The 22,981-nt window shown below is 41.4% G+C and overlaps 2 protein-coding genes across 3 annotated transcripts in view; both read left to right on the forward strand.

Annotated features, from left to right (window-relative positions):
- Positions 1 to 1,034: 1,034 nt before the first annotated feature.
- On the forward strand, positions 1,035 to 8,711 carry aspa (aspartoacylase). Its single transcript, XM_086057088.1, has 7 exons — positions 1,035 to 1,198; positions 2,133 to 2,407; positions 4,437 to 4,632; positions 5,298 to 5,391; positions 5,472 to 5,579; positions 7,337 to 7,446; positions 7,581 to 8,711. The coding sequence occupies exons 2-7, from the start codon at positions 2,163 to 2,165 to the stop codon at positions 7,770 to 7,772; spliced, it is 945 nt and encodes a 314-aa protein (XP_085913214.1). The 5' UTR covers positions 1,035 to 1,198; positions 2,133 to 2,162; the 3' UTR covers positions 7,773 to 8,711.
- A 1,005-nt stretch (positions 8,712 to 9,716) lies between these two features.
- abr (ABR activator of RhoGEF and GTPase) overlaps positions 9,717 to 22,981 on the forward strand; it is a 71,042-nt gene continuing 57,777 nt past the window's right edge. For both annotated transcript variants that reach the window (XM_086057031.1, XM_086057032.1), the window contains exon 1: positions 9,717 to 10,953. In XM_086057031.1, coding sequence (XP_085913157.1) covers positions 10,164 to 10,953 — 790 coding nt within the window. In that variant the 5' untranslated portion in view covers positions 9,717 to 10,163. The remainder of the gene's footprint in view (positions 10,954 to 22,981) is intronic.

Below are 22,981 nucleotides of genomic sequence, written 5' to 3' on the forward strand. Positions count from 1 at the left end.
CGTTCTACAAATTCCATGGTACATACAGTATACAGTTCAGTTGTTCTAGTAGGCTTTTTACTTTTTTCCCCCAATTGAGTAGGACAGGTCACAGTAGGGGAAAAAGTTTTCTTTTTTCCTTTTTTAAAAATCTTGGTCTCATTTTGAATATCACAAAAGCGTAGCATTTGAACAGGGGTGTGTAGACTTTTTATATCCACTGTCAGCAACAACACATGAAAAGTGATTGAGTTTTTTGTGTGTAGAATTCGCCATGGTCCAAAATATTGCCTTGTATTCATTTTGGAATAATGTATTCAACCAAAAACATTTATCGTAGTTTCATTGAAGACTCAATTGTGAATGTGAGGTTGAATCGTTGTTATTCCATATGTGCCCTGCTTCGAACGCAAAGTCAACTGGGCAAGGTTATTATTACACAATTCTTAGACCTTTTCTTTTTATTAAGGACGAACACCATAAGCTCCCTTCAGAAACTTCCAAGTTGTGCAGTTTTACAGTAATTGCGGCTGCAGTGTTTATAAGTAAACCTGCGCTAAAAAAGCGCATTCCTAAGGTTAATAGTTACTGCTATTATCCCCTTGGAGGTAAAACATTTTCAGAGATAGTTTATCGTTTAAATGTTGAACCAATTTAATTATTGTCTATGGCCAACTACAGTCTTGAAATCTTAAAAATATGATTATTGTGGTTGCAGTTTTTATATTTTGGCCCTCTCACCTTGTCACTTAATTCAACAAGCATATTAGGACCACTTCTTTACATTCCTGAAAATTAAAGTCACAACAAATTTGGAACAGACAGAGACGAAAAGTTGTGGGTGAGCTGGAACCTAACTCCAGATGTCTTTCGGAGAGGGTGGAGTACATCCCGGACTGGGTGGGTGCCACCTCAATCGCAAGGCGCATAGACAAGCAACCAGTCACACTCAGGGCAATTTAGTCTTTAAAGAATCTGACAAGCTACCTTATGATGATGTCACAAAGTCTACTTACATCAGAAGACTTTATTTTCAGAATTCTGTGTAGCAGGCTGGACTTGTGTTTAGTACATCTGCCTCACAGTGAAGGGTCACTCACTTGTTCAAATATCTCGCACAGGTGTTGGCTGCCACTCAACTCAAGTCCGCTGGGCTTGGCTCCCGCTCCCCGGGGCCCCTTTTTTTTTGTGTGTTTGTAATTTACTGTGGTGTGGAGAGGTAAGGTGCAATATAAAAATGGTTGGTTGGATAGAGAAATTAAATTATGACACGTTTTTTTTTTTGTTTGTTTTTTTAATACGATCATTTGGGTATTACAACTTCCCTTTCCATTGCGGGAATTAATTGAAAATCGGCAAAATATAAATACAGTGGACCCCTTCGTTCTTGCAGTTCAGCACCTGCACATTCATCTATTCTAAAATGTTTTTTTTCAGTGCATTTGTAATGGGGGTCAATTATACACGGATTTTCGCTATTTACGGGCTGGCCAGGTCCTTATCCACCACAAATGGCGGGGGTCTAATTAAAAAAAACAAAAAAAAACGTCTGTACTTTTAAAATAATACACAATTAACACTTAATGTACTGATAGAGAGCAATTGCAATGGACAACACTCAAATATTGTGCAATTAGTATAATAGAGTAATAACACGAAAAATAATTGTACCACATAGCGGGACAGTATAAGAGTGAACCGCAATATAATGTGGAAACATTGTACTCTGAATAATAGTGAACAAAAAAAACAACAACAACATGTGTTGTACAGTACTGGAGAAAATCCGTTTAGTACGGCAGTATTTTTTTCGAGTGTAATGTAGGCGATCACAGGATGTAGCGTCCTATTATTTTGTCATGTCTTTACAATGTCTGGTCCAACTCGACTTTATTTTGAAACGACTTCCCCGGAAGTGTATTAGTGGTATTATTTCTCCGACGATATTTGTCACCTTACATTGGGGAAGCAACGTGTTAACATCAGTAGTTCAGGTAGATATGACGTTCACGGCGGCAGATTCCAATGAGGAGGCGGCCAGCATTCGCGAACGCAGAACCACAGCTAGCGTTTGAAAAAATAAAAAACAGAGAGAAGTGCCAAGCTCCGGTTGCAAACTTTTTTTTGTTTGTTTTTGTCCTGGGCTCTCGAAGAACACACACCTCGTCGCAACTTGCCCAGCCATGTCTTCCCAATACAACAGCAGCGCGCGTTTCAATGAGGCCCGGAGAGTGGCTATCTTCGGCGGGACTCACGGGAACGAGATGTCCGGCGTGACGCTCGTAAACCTGTGGATGAAGAACGGCGCCGAGATCCAGAGGAAGACTGTCGACACTAAACCTTTCATCACCAACCCGAGGGCTGTGGAAAAATGCGCCAGATACGTAGACACGGACCTGAACCGAGCGTTCACTCCGGAAAACCTCAGGTAAAAAAAAAACACGGCGACAATCGCTTGCATTTGATGCTCGAGGTCGTTTCCCCCCGTTCTATCCGGTTATGTTTATCAACAGACAGCAAATAGGGATCATATTCAGTAAGTCCCACTTCCATATGTTGTTTATTGTTAGTGGATCCGGTGGAAGTGTTCGTGCAAGTAAACAACGTGACACGTTATTGTCGTAAGAAAACCCACAGAATGGACTTGTATCAGAATGTGTCTTTGAGGAGATCACATGGGTCAAGAGTGTTATCGTGCCGCGTAATGTTTACATGGTCCGGCATCAATAATATCCAAGACTGATCAGAGAGAGAGAGAGAGAGAGAGAGGCAGAGAGAGGCCCGCCTCCTGGTCCTCAGCTGACTGGCAGCCAGCACAGAAACGTGAGCGAAACGTGACCGAGCTGCAAATCATTTAAGACGACCAGCCAACCGCCCCCCCCCCCATTAATCCCCCCTATCCCCAATGTCCTTCTATGCGCTCCCTTTCGTGTGCACTATAGCGGAAATGAAGTCTTATGCAAAGCCTGGCTGGCGCACGCAGTCAGCCGAGCATGCAACAGCAGCCTAATGTAGTTGGGTAACATCACAACATCTCCCCCGAGGTTTCCCAAAGCATTATCACGTAATAACAACCACAAGTGTTTTTTTTTAAATGGCATTGGTGGTCAGTTCCGTTTCCCGGGGAAGTGCCCTCAATAGTAGTGTGTTCCAAAGTATTAATCAAAAGTGGAGGAGCATGCCGCACTAATGGTTAACTTGTTCCTCATAGTTCTAAGGTTCAAGGTTTGAATGTCTTGGAGTTTGCGTGTGCTTGTAACTCCGGCTTCACCCCACCTTCCCAAAACATGCATGTTAGGTTAACCGAAGACTAGATTGTCCGTTAGTGTGAATGGTTTGGACATTAAATTTGACCTTTGCGTTTGACCCATCATCGTTGTGGACGCAGCAAACACATACTGTTAGTGGCACAAGCTGTAGCCGGGGGTCACTTAAGCGCCCAGGGTGCCATTTGTGGTCGGTGTCTTGCTCAAGTAATATATCCGGGGAATGTTGGGGGTGGATGGTCTTGATCCGGGGTCCCCATGGTGGCAGGCGACAAGCTTAACCACTTAACGTGGCCACGGCAGACATCCGAGCAACTGACAAAAGCAAAAGCAAAACAACGTTTCCCCTATAAATGTAGTAGGTGTTTTGTAAATTGTAAGTTCAGTTTTTTTTTTTTTTTTTTTAAACAGTTCAGTTTTATTTAGTTCATGAAAATATGTTTTCAATTGTAGTTTTAGTTGTATGGTTCGTTTTCACTAAAAAACGTTGATCTTTAAATATCTTCTCCAGCTTTGAAACACTTTGGTGTTTCTCCTGAAGTCAACATAAGAAGCTTAGATGCTTGCTAAAAACAGCCCGAGATACATTTTTCTGAAACCAAAATAGACTGACAAGTTCAACCTCATTTACTTTTTTTTTTTTTTTTTTTTGTTCCCGCCTATGCTCTTTCACAACTCATCAACAGCCACTGTGCTTGTGTGCCCATGCACGGGCTCTCAGGACAATAGCAGGTAGTCACTGAAAATAGGGACACAAAGTGCAGATGTGTGCACGCAGAGACAATATGGGCGGGAGAGATGCGGCTGTACAGTAGGTTAGAGAATATCCTAGACGTGGTGTCATTTTGAAATGCTTTAAAAGAGAAAAGGGAGACAAAAATAGCGGCGGCGCTCATTTTAGCAAAGATAAAGTGTCAAATTGTAATATGTAGGCTCTGTCAAGCTCATGGATAATGGATAGTTTGTGTTTCTACATTCACATTTATATTACTTGATTCATCACTCACATGGCTGTTAGTGTTTTCCATTATCATCCATTTAGGAAAAAAAAATGGCATTATTTGAAAGCATCCTTGATTGCGGGAACCACTGTGTAATTTTTGGCTTCTCTGCAACATATGCGCTGCAAGTCCACTAGCGCCAAAAGCAAATGCTGTCAGTGATAATGTCTTAATGAGGTTCCTTCTTCAGTGCTTCAGGGGGTCAGGAGTTGCCCTACGAGGTGCAGAGAGCTCAAGAGATCAACAGACTTTTTGGACCTAAGGGAAGCCCAGAGGCCTACGATGTCATCTTTGACCTCCACAACACCACGTCCAACATGGGCTGCACTCTCATCCTGGAGAACTCCAAAGATCACTTCAATCTGCAGATGATGAACTACATCAAGGTACGCTGTTAACTTACTACCCGTGTCGCCAGCGTATTTCTTTTAAGCTTCAAAGGCGGCGCCTCAACTCGACTTGATTCCACTCGGCTGCATCGTTCAAATTCTTCCAAACTCTTTAGAGTTCATGTGTTACTAGCGGTAAGTATCTACGAAGAGATTTTATTACTAAGCGGTTTCACTTCTGCTTTTACATCTTGAACAAAGACACAAGGAGATGCCGTAAGTTATTACTTGGCCCCGCGTGTGTGAACGTTTTAACGTCGCCATTTAAACGTAAAGTTCACTCTCAAGCCCAATTTGTTTTATGTAAACAACCAGGAGCTTGGAGTTGCAGGCTAATAGACAAGCTATTGCTAATAGCGCAGGACTTTGTGAGGTTAGCTAGGCTGGGGCCTCAGCTAAATTAATTGCTCTACCAGCAGTGATGAAAGCTTACTTTCTTCAAAAGCTTTCTCACATCCATGATTCTGTAGGTTCTTTTCCGCTAGCAAGATCGCATCACATGGACAGTCCACTAGACTAGACGCTAATAGCGCAGGTTCAAGAGCAAGCATGGTCGTATAGAAAACATGGACTGGAATGTTAGTAATAAGGACGTTCAAGGACTAATATCGTATTTTCTAATTCCTCGAGTTTTTAAAAAATATTTTTTGGGTATGTTTCAGAAAGCCATGGCTCCCGCCAGTTGTCTCGTTCTACTGAACGAACATCCGCTTTTGAAATATTCCACTTCCCGCTCCGTCGCTAAACATCCCGTTGGTGAGTCTCTCAAATGCAAGCAGGTTAATGCGCTTGTAAAGTGGGTAGAAAAGCTTCATGCTTTGTCATTATTTTTTTAGGCTTGGAGGTGGGTCCTCAGCCGCAAGGGGTTTTGAGGAGTAACATCTTTGAAGCTATGAGGGTCATACTGAAACATGCCTTGGACTTCATCGCTTTGTTTAACGAAGGTAAGACAGGCATCGCATCGCAGATTTAGTCTTGAGTCTCAAGTTTCAGCCTTGAAAGCGGAAGTCAACCCCCAATTTTTTTTTTCCAGTAATATCTATTACGGATATATTTTTAGATATTTTTATCCATCTCACGGGGCGGCCATTTTGTCACTTGCTGTCGACTGAAAATGACATCACAGTTGCTCGGGGCTCAAGTAAGCTGAGCCGTGATTGGTTGTTACTTGAGCCCCCGAGCAAGTGTGATGTCATTTTCCGTCGACAGCAAGTGACAAAATGGCCGCCCCCTGAGATGGATAAAAAACAGGTGGATTTTGCATTTTAATTCGTATTCCACAAACACAATATTAATCACAATATCAAGTTTACAATAGTGTGGCTGCAGAGAACATGTTATTGCTAAGAAAAAAAATGTGCGTTGACTTTCCCTAATAACATAATAACAATCATTTATTTTATTGAATTGTTCATTCCCCCCCCCCCACATTTGAGCAAGAAAACGTAGTCAAATGCGCATCCCGAATGACCACTCGCGATCAGTTACTCCCGGGTCAGCTCAGTTTAGTTTTGCGGTTCATAAAGTGTTACGCAAGAAGTCTATTTTGTCCGTCCGCATGCCTCATAGCCTAACAAGACGCACAATGAGAGATGACAAGTTGCCCACGGGTGCCCCAGAATTCACCCACGCATACCTGCACTAGGACCTCGAACTAGCTCGGCGGCGACCCTCCCGAGGCAACCATTTCCCAGCTTTTTTTCCATTTTATTTATTTATTTTTTCTCGTCAACTAGCCACGTGCGCCAAGCGTGAGTCGCAGTCTGTTGCTTTGCCCCTCCAACTGGGCTGCTGTTGAATAGCGCGCTTGTTAGGAGCCGGTCAGCTTCCGTCTTTAGTGCCAACGGCGCGGTAACCTTCTGTCTCCGGTGCACACTGGCACTGCAATTGAATGCTGCGATTTGGTGATGAATCGATCTCTCCTGCTCTCTGAAGCTGAGCTGCGTGAAGAAAGAACTTGCCAGGGTGTACAAGAGCACACTTAAAAGCTCTCTCCTTTTCATACGGCGTAAAATGCAATGCAATGTTGACTTTTTACCACACATCGGCAGCTGCGAGGGGTTTTGATTAGCCTGGCTTTCCTTTTTTTTTTTTTTTTTTTTTTTTCCCCTCTTTCTGTAGTCACTGCATGAGCCCATATTGCGCAATGCAACACGTGTACATTTTCTGTCCTTACTTTTTCTCTTGATGACTTGCCCTGAGTGCGGACGGTGGCCGCTGATAGCGGGCCACGATTACACTTCCAAATGATCATCATTCAGAAATGTATTTTTTTTTTTTTTTTAATCAATGGCCTGAAAATGCCGCTCCATATTTCCCTTCTTTGGTGAAGCCGTAGTGCACTGGCAGATGAGACAAACACAGGTCAAAAACAACAAAGTTGAGAGGGTAAAAGTCCACCCCCCACTCTGTGTATGCAAATACCTGTGATTATTTGGTCTCCTAATCATTTTTTTTTTATTAAGTTAAGAGTTGAAAAAAAAAAACACATTGGAGGCTAATAAGACAACTTGCTAGTTTGATTTTTGCGGCAGATAGCGCCGATGTATGTGCATGAGCGGTGACGCATGTGACAGGTGTACTACTGGCTGCCCTGTGTGTAAATCAAAGTTCATAATGGATGATAATTCATTTTAAATGAATTTTTTAAACTTATTCCTTGCTGTTGACCGTTCACATGTTAGGATTGTGTTCCATTTAGGCATGGAATTCCCGTCCTGCACAGTGGAAGTTTTCCGGGTTTCAGAGAGAGTTGACTACCCCAGAGATGCCAATGGAAACATTATTGCCATGGTCCACCCCAATCTACAGGTAAAAAGGAAAAAAAAAAATATTATGGTAGAGGAAATGAGAACTTGGGAGTTTGTTGTGAAAACAGTATATTGTTACATTGCGCAACACACTCAGGTCACCTCACCCCGTTGCCGTGATTGTTTTTGTTGCAGGACTGCGACTGGGAGCCACTGAACCCGGGTGACCCAATGTTCCAAACATTTGACGGGAAGACCATCCCCTACCAAGGCACCGGCACTGTTTATCCCACGTTTATTAATGAGGCAGCCTATTATGAAAAACAGCAGGCATTTGTTACCACTAGACGAGAAACTCTGGTGGCATGCGCCATCAGAAAAGCATAAAAAAAATGTTTTTTTAAATAGACCCGCAGATATCGAGTGAGCATGTGAGCCACCACAACAATTTGTATATATCTTTTGCACTTTGTTCCTCACATAACAATAGATTCCATTTTCTGCTCAATGGTTTTAATTTTTTTGGTGCACTTACTGACAGCAAATCAATTAACTATGCAAAGAACATGTGGGATCTTTGCAAGGCAAAGACATTTCCGTGACTTCCGTCTTTTATCTGCAGATTTGGGATAAAGTATATATTGTGGTTATTTATGACGCGGTTGTTATTCGAAAAAAATATACTTTGGATTAAATCCCTTTATGAGATTAAATCTTGACCTTAATCATTAAAGATTTGATTAGTTTCTGCTGTATGATTAGTTGCTGTATATTTCCTTTTTATGCTCAGGAACCTAATTGAGGATCATAACCTACAACCTTTGAGCCCAAGCTGTAGTGATTCGTCTTCCTCGTGAATATATTTGTAACACACAGGGAGGTTATTTGTGGCCTTTGAAACTACCTGCCTGTAACTCCTGTGGTGGCATCCTGTGGTGCTCCTCCTATTGTTGCCTTAAAAAGAGACCTAATTGCACTGCCAAATTGAAGTGTAGATGTGTTGGATGACAACATACAAGTACTTTAATATTAATATATGCTCCTTCCCTCTCTACGCAATGAAAAAAGTAATATATGTCTATTTTGGTATTCTCGTGCTGTATGTTTGAAGTGCCGTGTAGATGTTTTCAAGGCAGATGTGGATTGTTTTTCCATGTTTTTTGTCTTCGTCCTCAACAAGGGTATCCTGTGGTCTTATAGTCACTCGTTGTCATAATGTTTCATAATTATACGTGTTGCCACGGTTTATACGACAAGCAAAGTTGACTGTCCTTTCAATCCTGTGGAAATAGTCCCAAAAATAAATGTAAACTATTGATGCTGTCATTTTCATGTCGTGCATTTTATGTCGTGAGGTTGTGTTTCAGTGTGTAGCATCTGCAACCACACGAGGGCGCCACGCTACCACAAATTGAAGAGGCCACAATATGCAGTACTGCAGACGATTCATCCATTTTCGAATGTTTATCCTCATCAGGGTCGTGGCTACATTCTGGACTGGACATAAATATCATCATCAAATCATTTTGTAGTCATTATTTAATCGTCTCTATATTGCAGGACTACGCACAAAAAGGCGCACAATGTTTTTATCTGTTGATTTATAGGTAACGTTCTTCATTGACACAAATCTAACATTGATTCACCATTACCATACATCCAAGTTTATTCTTTGTTTTTTTAAACAACACTGCAGAAATTTAAGGAAGTCTTAGTCGAGACTTCCTGATTTCTCACAGCAGGATTTTATATTGAGAACGGTTAGTGATCGGGCCTTCTTTACTTTGGTGATATTCCGGCAAAAAAGAAGCACATCTTCCAAACAAGCACTCAAATACACAATCCACTACCAGTTAGCCTATTAAACCCCCAGTTTTACATTGCAACTTCTCTCCTTGGCCACTTTTGTCGTGACGTCTCCAATTTCATCAAAATCACAACGACCAGGAATCATTAAAATTGTGCTTTTACAATTATTCAGACCAATGAACTCAAGTGTAGGTTATTGATCCATTTTCATTGCTTCGGTGACTTGATAACGAAATTTTAGTTTCCATAGTACAAATGTACTGATGCCATTTTTAGGTTCCATGTCGACTTCAGTTAGTCATCATCATAAGGATAAAACAAGTTGCTTTCATGGTAGCTGGGATTTTTTGGTACCCTCGTCGTAGCAGCGTTCCAGATGAAAGCGTGATAAACGACCACATTGTTTTCTTTTTATTTATTTTGAGGATTATGTATTACATGCATGATTCTAAATTTAACGCTTTGATGGGTAATCGTGACACTTCCGCTTACGTTGCTTCACCTTCTTACAGTGCCCAATAACAGTATTGAACATATTTTTACAAAGTGAGCATTTATCTTAAGAGATAATCTCAGAAATTGATCAGAAAGTAAACGTTATTTCACGTTTTAAAACACGTGTCTATCCATGTATTCTTCAAATGCACCTGCTTGTGGATTCGCTCGTAAAAGACATTTGACCATTTAGCTCCTGAAGGCAACACGGCCGATACAGGAAGTGTTGAAACTTTTCTCCGAGACAAAACTAAATCATCACACAAGGTGCACGCCTTCGCCTGTCATTTGCTAGTGTTAGAGGGTTAAAGATGGTCGTAAAGTGGTCAGTTTGACAGTGTCGGACTGCACTTTCTACTGGAAAAAAAGGACGACGTTTTCGCCACAGACGTTAGGTGAGATCACTGCGATAGCTGCAACATTTTGCACAGCGAGACTGCATTTGGCCGTGAGCCGGGCGTGAACGACAACACGATGTGGGAGCAAGAGGAATTTGCCAAACACTGGCGGAATGAATTTCCCGACGGCGAAGTCCCACAAATGAACTTGAATTCGATAGAGGACATCGAGTCGCAGCTGGAGGCTTCGAAAGTCAACCTGAAGCGGCTGCAGAAGGCTCTGTCCGAGGAGAAATTCAAGGTGATCTACCTGCAGACCACCATGGCGCGACAGAGGAAGAACGACGCGGAAAGTTGTCACGGCAAAGACGTCAACTTTAACGCCGAGGCTCTCGTGACTCCCAAGAGTGGGAACTTGAGGATGTCTCATAGACAGGGCGACGGGTGCGACAGTAAAGGGGCCCTCGTGTCCGACACGGGTGGGACGCTCCAGCCAGGTAACGCGGCGAGTAATTCGTTCAGCCGAGAGCGGAGCAAGTTCAGCGGCAAAACAGGCAAGCCCGTTCCCATCCCCGTTCCACCTCGGAAGCCGAGCAATCCGAGATTGAACAATCCTAGCGTCTCTCAAGCGAGGAGTAATGATGACAACAGCGACAAGGAGTATGAGGATTTGGAGCTGAACGAGAATTTTGTCAGGAATAACCTGTTGGTACCAAAGGCTGGGAGTAGAGACAACCAGAAGACGTCCAGCATCCATCACCCGGACACCCTGCGCCCTTTTCGCCTGAGTCGAGACTTTGACTCCGGGGACGACAGTCGGATGTCGCCGCCCTTCCTGCACATTGGACGTGGCTCAGGCTGCAGCACCCCTGACAGGAGGAGTGATGGCTACCTCAGCTCAGAGCATGACGACTCCTCCTCTGCAGGTAATGTCTGTATTGATTAGTGGTTCTCAGTTTTTTTTTTTCTGGATCGTTTCAACTTGATACCCCGGCCACATAGTTCCATGCATACTGTGTCTTATCTTGGCCATCTCTTAATACCACCGCTTTCATGTCACAATTATAGAATCATCAATACAATACAACACTGCAGTGGATGGAAAAATTCTGTTGTCCTCTGGCTCATTTGTTTTATTAGAGTATTTTGAAAAGTCCAAATCCTCAGATATTAACCTTTCTCAGGGGTCATAGACACTATATAAAAAAGTGCAGGGGACACATCAGAAGTAAGCCATTTTTGAACCATTCTTAAAATATTCATCCTCTGATTTTAGCTTCTGAAATGTGTTCTTTATTCCCTTGGTCCTCAATCAAAGTAGATCTTTTATCTTTGTGTTTTAAGCAAATAAAGACATTAATGGTCATCAGCAGCTTAGACCACTTGAAAAAAAACAGATCAACAGTTTGGCCTATTTTCTATCATGTTTTCATTCAAACACTTATCCAGTCATTCCCAAATTTAAAGTGTGCTGGAGAATCTGAAAATCCTCCAAAGTCCACCAAAAACTTAAATCACAAATTGGATCAACACATGGGATCAGTCCATGACCAATAATTCCCAAAGATATATGTTTTTAATAACCATAAGTGCATATGAGCATATCAAAATGGCCCAAAGATACCATTCAAAAAAATGTTCTGCTCAGTCTTGAGGTGCCGTGTTTGTGGGGGAGTAGCTCGCGGGGGCCACCAGCAGCAGCAGGCGAGGCTCTTTGTCAAGTTGAATTCAAGAATTCACTTCAAGAATTCAAGATGATGCAGAGAATCTTCTGAATTGCTATTAGACGCTTTGCATATTTAATAGCTCATAATGGCTCGCTGTAAAATGTAGGGTACAAAGTGCCCAAGAATAGTTTGTGATAAGCTACCAAAAGCCCGTTTTGAAGCCCAACCCCAAGAGTGTACTCCATGCTCGGCTCCACTTAACATCTCAAGTGCGTTATGTTCGGTGAATGTGATTGCACCTTTTGGCAAATGCCGATACATATCACAATAATTTCACATGATGAAGACGATTAATGTCAGGATGCTAACAGTTGCTTCAGCCTCGCTTTGGCTTCCTCTCGAGATTGTCCTCATGGCATGAGTCAAGTGATGCTGACTAGAAAAGGCATGTGAATAGAATTGAGGAAGACTTTTAGGAGTCGACAGTATTCGTTGCGACACATGGGTTCCTTTTTATGATTTGCCGGTCACAAAAGAATTTATAGTAGGCTAAGTCTCCTCAGAAGATTCGTCTGATGTTTTTGGTTGTGCTTGAAGTGGTCCGAATGCTAAGAAATAAAGCATGTTAGCCAGATGCTCATGTGCTGTGTGGTGAGCGCCACTGTTTTTATAACTTTCATCAAGGAGTTTATTACTCAAAATGTCGGGCACCAATTTGCATTAGGGATGTCCCGATCGCACTTGTTTGGCACCCGAGTCTGAGTCTTTGGCTTTAAGTATCTGCTGATCACATCAGTGCCAATTGCTTTTTGTAACACTCTCAAAACAGACTAAAGTTGTTTACTTTTTTCTTTTTTAAGATCTAAATTTGAACACACACATATTGTGTATCTTGTTTTTTTTCCCCAGATCTCCGATCATCTGAAAATCAGGTGATCAGCCCCGATTTCCAATCACGTTATCGGATAAGGACACCCCTAATATCCATCTGAATATTATTTCATGTATGACTCAGAGCAGGGTGCCTAATTTGAGATTTGTTTTCATCATTTTGGTCAAAGACGGAAATTGTCCGGTTGTCTTGCGTCTCCAAAAGGTTGTCCTATCTTATTATCCTGGGGTGTGATGAGATTTGAGATTGAGATTTTTCCTCCTCAGTCCGCTCTGAAAAATGTCCCGTCTTACAATTACATTGCTCAATACAGTATTTCCAAACCAACCATTCATTTTGGTGAATAATAAGGAAAGTGTTTTTTACTCCCACACGGATATCTTTTATTTTAAGAATATATTTTTCACAATTGTGAACTACTAAACATAAATATAAAGATGAATTGCTATGTAATGTAATGTAACGGTGGTCTTTGAGACTGAATCAACACCACCAGTCTTTTTGTCACCATTTTTAATCACAGTTTAATTCTGTAGTCATTCCTACGCCATTGTTTTTTTTTTTTCCCCCTATTATTGTCGCCATCGAGGGAATTTACAGACCATAAACCTTTTATGACAGTAATTTGCGCTTCATCGAAACTGCTTTATCCATCCCATCTTTGCTGCCCAACAGGACATTGTTGCATTCCGTGCTCTGACAGCAGGACTAATCGTTAGAAAGTCTTCGGTTGTCGTTGGAGACAACGGCATGTGTGGGAAGTTTGCGGGAATAGTCCGAGGCGTTTTTATGGCCCGTGTCCACTTGGCTGTCGTAGCAACGGTAGATTTCTGTCTGGTGGTCACCGAGCAACAGCAGTGAGCTCACGCCAGGCAGGAATTTTGTTCACGTTTGCTGGGCCAGCGTCTTCCATCTTTGTCTTCCAATGCGTGTCCTTAGCTACAGAATACTGCCGGTTATTGTCGACCCATTCTTTTTGGGTTCCTGATTCACAGCACAGTGTTGTTTCAAATATTGAGTCATCGTCCAACGTCACTAATCTGAATGTGAGCAGCCGTGATAATGTGCAGCAGCACCCCACCCCCCACCCCCTCCTCCAAGCCCTCCCCAAGAATATTGTACTGTGGTTTGCTCTGAAAGCACTTTGTCAACAGGATGCCGAAAGCACTTTGAACACACAACACATGAATGCAAAACGCCATCATGACAACTTGATTAACTCTGCAAGCAAGAAGCAACATTTATAGTTATAATGTACACGATTGAAAAGATGCTCAGAACCATACTAGCATATTTTATTGACCCTGTCAAAATTCACAATCTGACGCGAGGCTGTGACTTAAAAACTCTCCAATTTGTCTTTAAAGCGGAAGTCAATCCAAACATTTTTTTTTTCAAGAGTATGTTCCCAGCAGGCCCACTAGTTCTGATTCATTTTGCGTTTGTGGAATATAAGTTAAGCAGCAAAATGCACTCGTTTTTAGCCATCTCTTGGGGCGGCCATTTTGTCTTCTGTCGACTGAAAATGACATCACAACTGCTCACAATGACCAATCACGGCTCAGATTCAGAAAACAGGTCAGCCGTGATTGGTCGTTGTGAGCAGTTGTGATGTCATTTTCAGTCGACAGAAGACAAAATGGCCGCCCCCCAGATATGGCTCAAAACAAGTGCATTAACACTTATTCCACAAACGCAATATTTATCAGAATGCCCTCTTTAAACTTGTGGGCTTGCATAGAACATATTCTTGAAAAAAACCAAATGTTTGCGTTGACTTTTATCTTTAAATATGAGCAGGTGTGAGATGATAGTTGTCTAAGGGCCTTTTCCAAATCGTTTCAAAGTCTCCTGATGTACAAGTCGCTTGAGTTTGTTAGATTTGGACATGTCATGTTAACACGGTTGATCGGGGCACAAGAATTGAAAAAAAAAAAAAAAGGAAATGAACTGTTTGATTGGTTCATTCAAATAAGTGAATTCTGTGGTAAAATTTGCTGAACCGAATGGAAGAAAAAATATTTGACTCGGAGAATATACTGTGACAACATCCCTCAGTCGTATAAATTGGGATGTTGTTGGCGTTAACTTGCAAGGAGTTAGGGACCCGCCGACTAGTTTCCAAAGCAGCTGATTGTGTAAAACTTGGAATTCTCTCAATATTTTGAGTGATATGGGCAACAAACCATTTTTTGTCTTGAGAGCAGAGCGAGATTGCATACTACGCATATTTCTTCTTCCCCTGGGTTGACTCTCTCTCTCTCTCTCTCTCTAACTCTCTCTCTCTCTTTCTCTTTCTCTCTCTTTTTTCTCGCACAAGCAAAACTTGTTCAGGCTCGTCTTGGACTCTTAAGTGCAACGGGGGAACAGGGAGAGCAACAATTTGTAGTGAAAATAGAAGCCCAGACTATTGGTTTGGAGTGTACGGAAGAGGATTAGGGCCAGTGGAGGGGGGGGGGGTAATAAGGTTGGTAAGATTCTCTCTTTTATTTCAGAATTCTGACTTTCTTCTCAGAATTCTTACTTTAATGTCAGAAAAATAATGTGAGAATCCCGACTTTATTCTCGGAATTCTGTCTTTAAATTCAGAAGTCAGAATTCTGAGAATAAAGCCGAATTATTACTTTAACGTCAGAATTCTCACTTTAAAGTCAGAATTAAGTCAGAATTCTGATTCTGAGATAAAAGTGAGAATCTTGCCAACCTATTTTTTCCCCCCCCACTGGCCCTAATCCTCTTCCGTAGGAGTGCACTTTGTGTGGAGGTTTCACTAGTTTTTAAATAGTTAAATTTTTAAATAAATATTGGAAAATTCGATTTTTGTGAAAAAAAAAAAAAAAAAAATCTGACGCTCATTTATTTTCATTTGTTTGTATTGTTTTTATGTCTTAGAATTGACTTGTGTGAGCGTTAAGAATGTTCAAATATTGAAAATATTGCCAGTACAAGGATGATTGATGGCAGTTACACAGTTTGGTTCAAGTTCAGTCCTTTTTAAATCTGTGGTGCGTTTGTGACGCGTGCGTGTGGGTGTTGAACGAGACAGGCGGGATGTCTCGGTGGTGAAGCCAAGTTGTGAGCCTTTGCAGCATCACTGCTTGCCTAGAAAGAGAGTTTAGGTGCAGAAAGCATTGTTCTAAACCTGGGGTGTGAAATGCATAACTGCTGATTTCCGTGCAAAAAAAAAAAAAAAAAAAAGCATCCTAGTGTCTTGTGTATGGCATGATGTATGACATCTCTGTTTACAAGGTTTAGTGTTAGAACACGTGCTTGCTCAAAAGTCACAAATGTGCCCGTGTTTATTATTATTTCTATATTGTTGTTGCCTAAGCCATCTCCAGTAATAAACAAGCTTGATTGCTTGATTGGGGGATTCATAATAACATCTCAGCTCGTCTGCGCTCATCAATACGGCACTGATATTCGTCACTCTCGAGTATAAACGTTATTGGCTGTTGTAGTTTCAGCGTTTCATGTTATTGCCGCACTTAAACGCAACACAAATGCTAATTAGCCTCGGTATTAAGATAGCGGGGCCGAAACACAATTCTTAAAAAGTTCAACCCCCTCTGATGAATTGAAGCTTCCAAAGAGAAAAAATATCATATGATTTCCAAGCAGCTGCTCCCGTTCTCCTTTTGACAGTATTACCCGCGCAGCCTCATGCGCTAACCCAGTTTTCTGATATGCGCTAAGCTTGAAGTTAGAGTGAAAGAGGGGGCCAAGGGTGTCTTCCTGTTTTCTTGTCAGTTGACTGATTCACTCTCGGTCGCTTCCTTGTCTAGCGACCAAACCCTTTTGTGTCACTTCACCTTTACCGTGACTTAAGACATTAGTGATGATAAATGGAACCGTATCATGTATCGTAGTGATATTTTCCAAATAAAGTAGACACTATTTTTTTTGGATCTTTTTTGTTGTTGTTGTTGTGAAAATAAACTTCTAGGTCGAGCTAAAACCTGCTGCCACGCATGATGTCATGCGAGATGAGAATTCAGCTCGGTGACAGTGTGAGTTGTGCTTTTTGCGGTATTTTCTTCCCATTCAAAATTTGGGTTCTTGGGGCCGTCAAATAAACGTCTCATCGAATGCAGTTTAGTTGTAAGTAGGACATATATCTCATTTAATATGGAAGAGCTTCGAGGAAACTACAGTATCTTTATTCCGGTGTGCTCTAATAGCTTGTGCTTATCAGATGTCAGTGTTTGGAATCTTGTTCTTCTATCTCAGTGTGGGGATTTCTGGAATGACTGTGCCATGACGTTAACCTCGGACAGACAAGCGAGCAAAATGTTTGATACGCCGCATGAATCATCAGCTCAACGGTAGGAGACTTGGCTTGTACCTTGTCCCTGTACACGCGGTTTATGTTTTACCTTGACACGCGGCATTTCTACAGCCACAGCATCTTGTCAGCCTTTGTCCTTGTCAGCTAACGCGTCATTTTCAGCTTCACTCAAGTGTTCTTGTTTAACAAGTACGGCAGGCAGTCGCGGAGAGGAATGAACTGCAGACAATTTGTTGCTGTACTCAAATATAATTTCAAGGTATCTGCGTTTTACTTGAGTATTCATTTTTTGAAACGACTTTTACATTTACTCCCCAAGTTTGAAAACATTGATACAAAAAAAAAACATCAGTATTTTCTACTCGTTACTTTATTGAAATACGTAGGCTTTAGATTAGGGGTTTTCAATGCCTCTTTTTTCCCCCCCGGACTACAACCAGTATGAGTGTTCGCTCTTTGGTTACTCACCGATATCTGTAGTACTTGTTTTTGATGTATGAAATGCCATTCAACTCAATAGCCAAAATTTGTGTCAAACTCCCACGGTATAGCGCTAACTGCTAACGAGAAGGACTTAACTCAATTTCAGGTTTTTTTTTGCCTTAAATATCTGTTGCTGGTATCAGCAGCCTTGATGAAGTCTCAATACCTTTAAAATAAGGTTGGAATCCTCCCGATACGATACCTGGTATCGGTACTTGCTCATCCCTAAAAAAGGTGTTAGTAGAGAGTGGTAACGTCAACTACAGTTGTGATTGATTGACTGAGCTCTTTGGGACCTATCAGGTGGACAAAACAGGGAAACACATTTCCCATGCGTTCCCTTTAAGATGTGTCAGTGAATGTTTTTCATGTGATGGAAGCAATTTTTTTGTTACCACACAAACATTATGATTGTATCATGATGCAATTCCTTCGGTAAAATGACAGATTGACCTTTTTAAGCACCCTGTTACCCTTTCTTCATTTGGATGCCCCTTCTGCTTTCCTGCAGCCCCACATGGTGTAACCTTTTTTTTTTTTTTTTGTATGCTAGGAATTTGGAAGCAAGCTTTTGTCACAATTAAACAACTCATTGCACACCAGAAGATGTTTTCCGTCTGTTTAGTAAAGCGAGATAAGTGTAGTGAGTGAGGTTGCCGTGTGGTTATCTACCCAACAATATCTATGTGGCACAAAGAAAAGACCTGCGGGGTGTCAGGTCACAGGAGCCCCCCTTTGTGGGTTTTAAGTTTCAGTAGGGTCCCATTTTGAAACATTAGCTTCTCAGCATTCTTAGTATCATGCTAACATATTAACTCTGCTAAAAACAAGTATTTATGTATCTTTTTAACATTTAATAATAATATTAAAGTCAAGCCCCCAAAATTCTTTTCAATAATATATTCCATGGATCTTCACTAGTCTAAACATGGTATTCTGATTAATATTGCGTTTGTGGAATATGAGTTAAGCAGCAAAATCCACCCCTTTTTAGCCATCTCAGGTGGCTATAGCCTATTTTGTTACTTGCTGTTGACTGAAAATGACATCACAGTTGCTCAGCTTCAGAAAACAGGTGAGCCATGATTGGTCGTAACCTGAGCCCCGAGCAACTTCGATGTCATTTTCTGTTGACAGCAAGTGGCAAAATGGCCGCCCTCAGAGATGGCTAAAAACAGGTGGATTTTGTTGCTTAATTAACTCATATTCCACAAACACAATATTAATCAGAATGCTGTGTTTCGACTAGTGGTCGTGCATAAAACATATTCTTGTAAAGAAACATTTTGGGTTGACTTCCTATTTAAAAATATAATCTAATTGAACAGAAGATAAAAGTAGCCTCATCAGACAGTGGATGACGTAGCATCAGTGCGCCCGCTTCTATATTTGTATTGTATGCATTTATTTGAAAAATCTGCTATATCACATCTTTTTGTTAAAGTTGATAAGGCAAATACAGTAGTGCAAGATTTTTGGTTGTCCAGCAGCCCTGGATCGCGTCGCTTCACTGAGCACCAGCCAAATCCTGTCTCCACATTTAGAACCAAAACAAGAGCAGTCTGTACTAATCTGCCAATCTTTAATGGAGTGTTTACTGTGTCAGAAGTAAGAAGTACAACTTGACGCAAGCCATCTCGTGTGTTATCTTTAGAACTGTATACGCCGTGGGGCACACAAAAAAAACAAAAACAACAAAACCGAGGGAAACCTGTTCTTGGTATGCAAGCGTGGATCAAACTGTCACATTTACCGGTCACATTCAAAACAGCTTTCGTATGTCAATCACTTGTGCTGATCAACTAGTGTGACCTCATTTAGACTAATTATGTGAGCTGTTTTTTTTTTTTTTTTGTCTCACAAAACACATTTTAATTCTGACAATGTGAGTTTCAGAACTTGTGTTGGCAGAAACTGGACACTAGAGTGCAGTAGTCTACCACATGTAGACTTCTGCAAGTGGCTCAGTTTGTCCTCATTCATTGCTTGTTTGTTACCGCTTAATCACAATGAATGAGGCATAATTCTTGGATGAATGATTGTCTCTTGCTGACCTGAAGCGGTCGAGTAACAAATGACTTCTCTGTGCAGGTGCCGACAAAATCATCCCCTAGGGTTCTTTTCGCAGTCTTTCACGTGTTAAAAACAAAAGCAGGTACCAGACACTTAAAAACACCCCCTGACGATTGCAGGAACTCTCATTTAACAAGCAGGCATTCATCACTAGTGCACTCAGAGCTTTTTAATAATGTATGGCTGGTCCCTCCTACCCCCACCCTTCTCATTACTAAAACAAAGGGGTATGGGTGAAGTTCATCTACTAGTCACTTGTCTCTAAGGAGTGTTTGCATTTCCTCACAAAGCCCTCGGCGCATGTCGATGAAGCAAATACGATATTGATGAAGCTTTTGTCCTGCGATCAGTTAATAGTTCATTTAATGATAGCTGTAATTGTCACCTGTTATCTCGCCCCAAGCAATAATATGATAGAGGAAGTGTAAACTGCAACATTTTCACACGTGCTTGAATGTAGCCTGCTAATGAACATACGGAGCTCACACTACTAGCGTTCTGACAGTTAATCTTGTTGATTGTTAAGTGAAGTTGTGTTAAAGATTTGTTGTTTATATTTATAGCCTATTTGGAGGACAGAAATCGATCGCGCGCTTAGGTGTGTGGGTTCACTAAAAATGGCAACTCGGTATTCTCGGCTTCTCTGTGTGTGCTCATTGTGGGTGCTCTTGCCACGTTGCGGTTGGATAAACAACCACAGATACAGTGAGCGGTACCTTGACTTACTTTTTTTGTATGAGGATGCGAACCTTTGCTCGAGTGATGAACTTCCCAACTAGCAGCAGATAGTGAACATTTAAAAAAAAAAAAAAGAGGCCAAGTGCCAAGCTGTTTATTGCTGTCCCTCATTTAAGGTAAAAGTAAACATAATCCAAATTAGTGAATTACATTTATTTTTTCCTTTTTTAATTTTTTTTTATAGATTTTTGCCAGTCCATGTGGAATATGGATCACCCACAAAGTCTTGCGATATAGTGAAAATCCCCCCGATATAAAAAGGACTATATGCACGCACCACTTCCACGTTTGGGGTGAGACGGCGCGCTAACGTCCGATTGCTAGCTTAACGCATAGCGATCGGCGCGCTAACGTCCGGTTGCTAGCTTAACGCATAGCGATCACAATGACGGCACTATTGTGCTCCAGTATTCGTTTTTTTTGGTTTCACACCAATTTGCTATCCCATACTATATAGGTGAGATCAATTTTACTCAAATTGCCTCTTTCTTTCTATTTTGCTCCTGCTCTACTTCATCAAGCATTTTCGAAGCCTTTTCACACGCATAGAAAAATTGCTCTCCTCTTCCCGCGTGTGCACCTCCACCCGTCTCTCGCCCGCTCGCATAAATGAACAAGTCAGTTACATTGGAAAACCTTTGAAGTGTTGAGTGGGGGATGGAAAGCTGGTGCCGAACAGCGATTTTTTTTTTTTTTTTTTTTTTTTTTACATTTCTAGCATAGCTTTTATTCTCATCTCCCAGTTAGTACTCCAGTGAGGAGCAGGTGGGGGTGACAGGGGAGGGGGGGTGGGGTCAAATGTTGGGTGGTGACTGGAAAATTAGTGCTATTAACAGACATCGCTTTGCGCCGAGGGGAAGGAGTCAAAACATTGGGGAAGCATCGGGTGGATGGGTGGATGCGCTTTGGGTCGTTGCAGTGGGGTGCGGGGAATATGTAGGTGGGAGGATGGCGGATAATGCGTTGATTGGCTGGTGAGCTGCTGTGTGGCCTAATTACGCACGTGCACACACAAACACACACGCGGGCGCACATACATTTATCTCTCTGTAGCCTCCATGTATTAAATTGTCCTGTTAAAAAAAAAACAAAAAAGAACTGCGATTTGTGGTTGCGCACTTTCTTTAAAAATTTTTTTTTTACTGTCTTCTAATTGAAGAGACTAATTCTGGTTGCACACTGGGAATAAAAAAAATGCTTTCATTATTATTGTTTTAAATTAAAAAAAAAAAAAGTAATCTATTAGTGATCTATTTGGGATCAATAAAGGCATTCTTATCTTATCTTATCTTTATATCCTTACAGAGCCTGTATGCGTACTAAAAAAGCCAGAACAGAGCACCTGTTTGGTACTACTGTTAGTGTGTGCATAGAATGTTAAAGTATGATCCAAATCTATAGCATCTTTCATGGCTCACTACTTTTGACTTAAATGATTATTTATCAGAAAAGGGTGTGCTAATAATCATATCATCTAAGGACGTTTATGATTTTAGAATTTAAAGGTTACTGCTTTTGCAATGAGGCCTTGATGCCCTTTATTAAGTATTCACACTCACAGGAGAATAACGCGAAAAATCAAAGGCAGGCTTTTGTGGGATATTCGTTAGCGTGTGTGAGATTTATGATGTGGTAGTTTAACATATAAGCGCCATTCAGACGGATAATTGTTGGCAAACTTTGAGAAATCGGTGCTTGAATGCGAGCATGCTGAAATCATGCAAGTAAACGTTGTTTTTTTTTCTCTCTGAGTCCAAGTCTTAATTGTAAGCACTTGATCAAGCTACTTCACGGGCGGCAAAAGTGGGGAAGTGGTGCTGAATGTTGACCTTTTTACATGGAATTAAAAATTATTCCGTCTTTTCATTGTGCTACAAAGAACCAGTCAAAGAGTTTATCTGCAAGCAGACAGTTGTGACTTTTGCGTGCTTGTGTACATGGTGAGAGTTTAATGTCCCAGATTTAAGACAAAGGATGTGTGCAGCAGGTAAATGTATTTTTGATGAAGCGCCTCTCTGCTGGTTTCATCTCCGCTTGGCTGGCTTTTCCCTTTTCATAAATCTGCGTGCGTGTGTGTGTATTCTCTATGAAACATGCTCATCTATTTTTTTTTTCTTCTTCTTCATTATTATACACAAATGTGTATTCCAAATGCCTTGGCATGGATGCATTAACGCACCGCAGTGTGTGTTTTCTCCAGCCGGCTCACAAGAGCAGACAAAGAGTGATGCTCGGGGCTCGCTGCCGGTCGAGGTGGGGGCTGCCCAGGGAGGGGGTCCTCTTGTCAGCCTTTGTGTCCTAATTGAAGTTTTTAGAGGAGGTCGACAGGGGGAGGATGGCTGTTGGCGGGACCTGGCAGGGGTTTCAAGTGGGGCTTTCATATGGCCTCTGGTTTTGATGGTTGGTTAATAAAGCTATGAATTGGTTACTGAAGTATTTGGTTTGGTCTGGGGAAAATAACAGCAACATTTTATTGAGCTTCGCTTAACCAGTCAGTAAAAAAAGAGTATGGAATTAGTACTTATAGGCTTTCAAGCAGTACATATTTGCCCCAATGTTCTCAGTTTAGGAGCCACATAATTAGTATTTTATAACCCAATGGGTGATTTTTCACTTGCAGGAAGTGATACTTTTTTTTTGAGAGAACATACCAAGCCTTCACCGCGATAGTCCACTGAACTTCTGCTTCAGGTTTTTGGCAGTGTTGACCTTTTTGTAATGTGCATTATGGTCAAATGCAGGACTGGATTGGGACCGTATCGACAAATGGATCTTCTTTTTTTTTTCTTTTAAATTAGTAAACATATTTAACA

Source organism: Filicampus tigris, chromosome 17 (genome assembly GCF_054856515.1).
Source record: "Filicampus tigris isolate MCC_2025a chromosome 17, RoL_Ftig_1.0, whole genome shotgun sequence".
NCBI lineage: Eukaryota > Metazoa > Chordata > Actinopteri > Syngnathiformes > Syngnathidae > Filicampus > Filicampus tigris.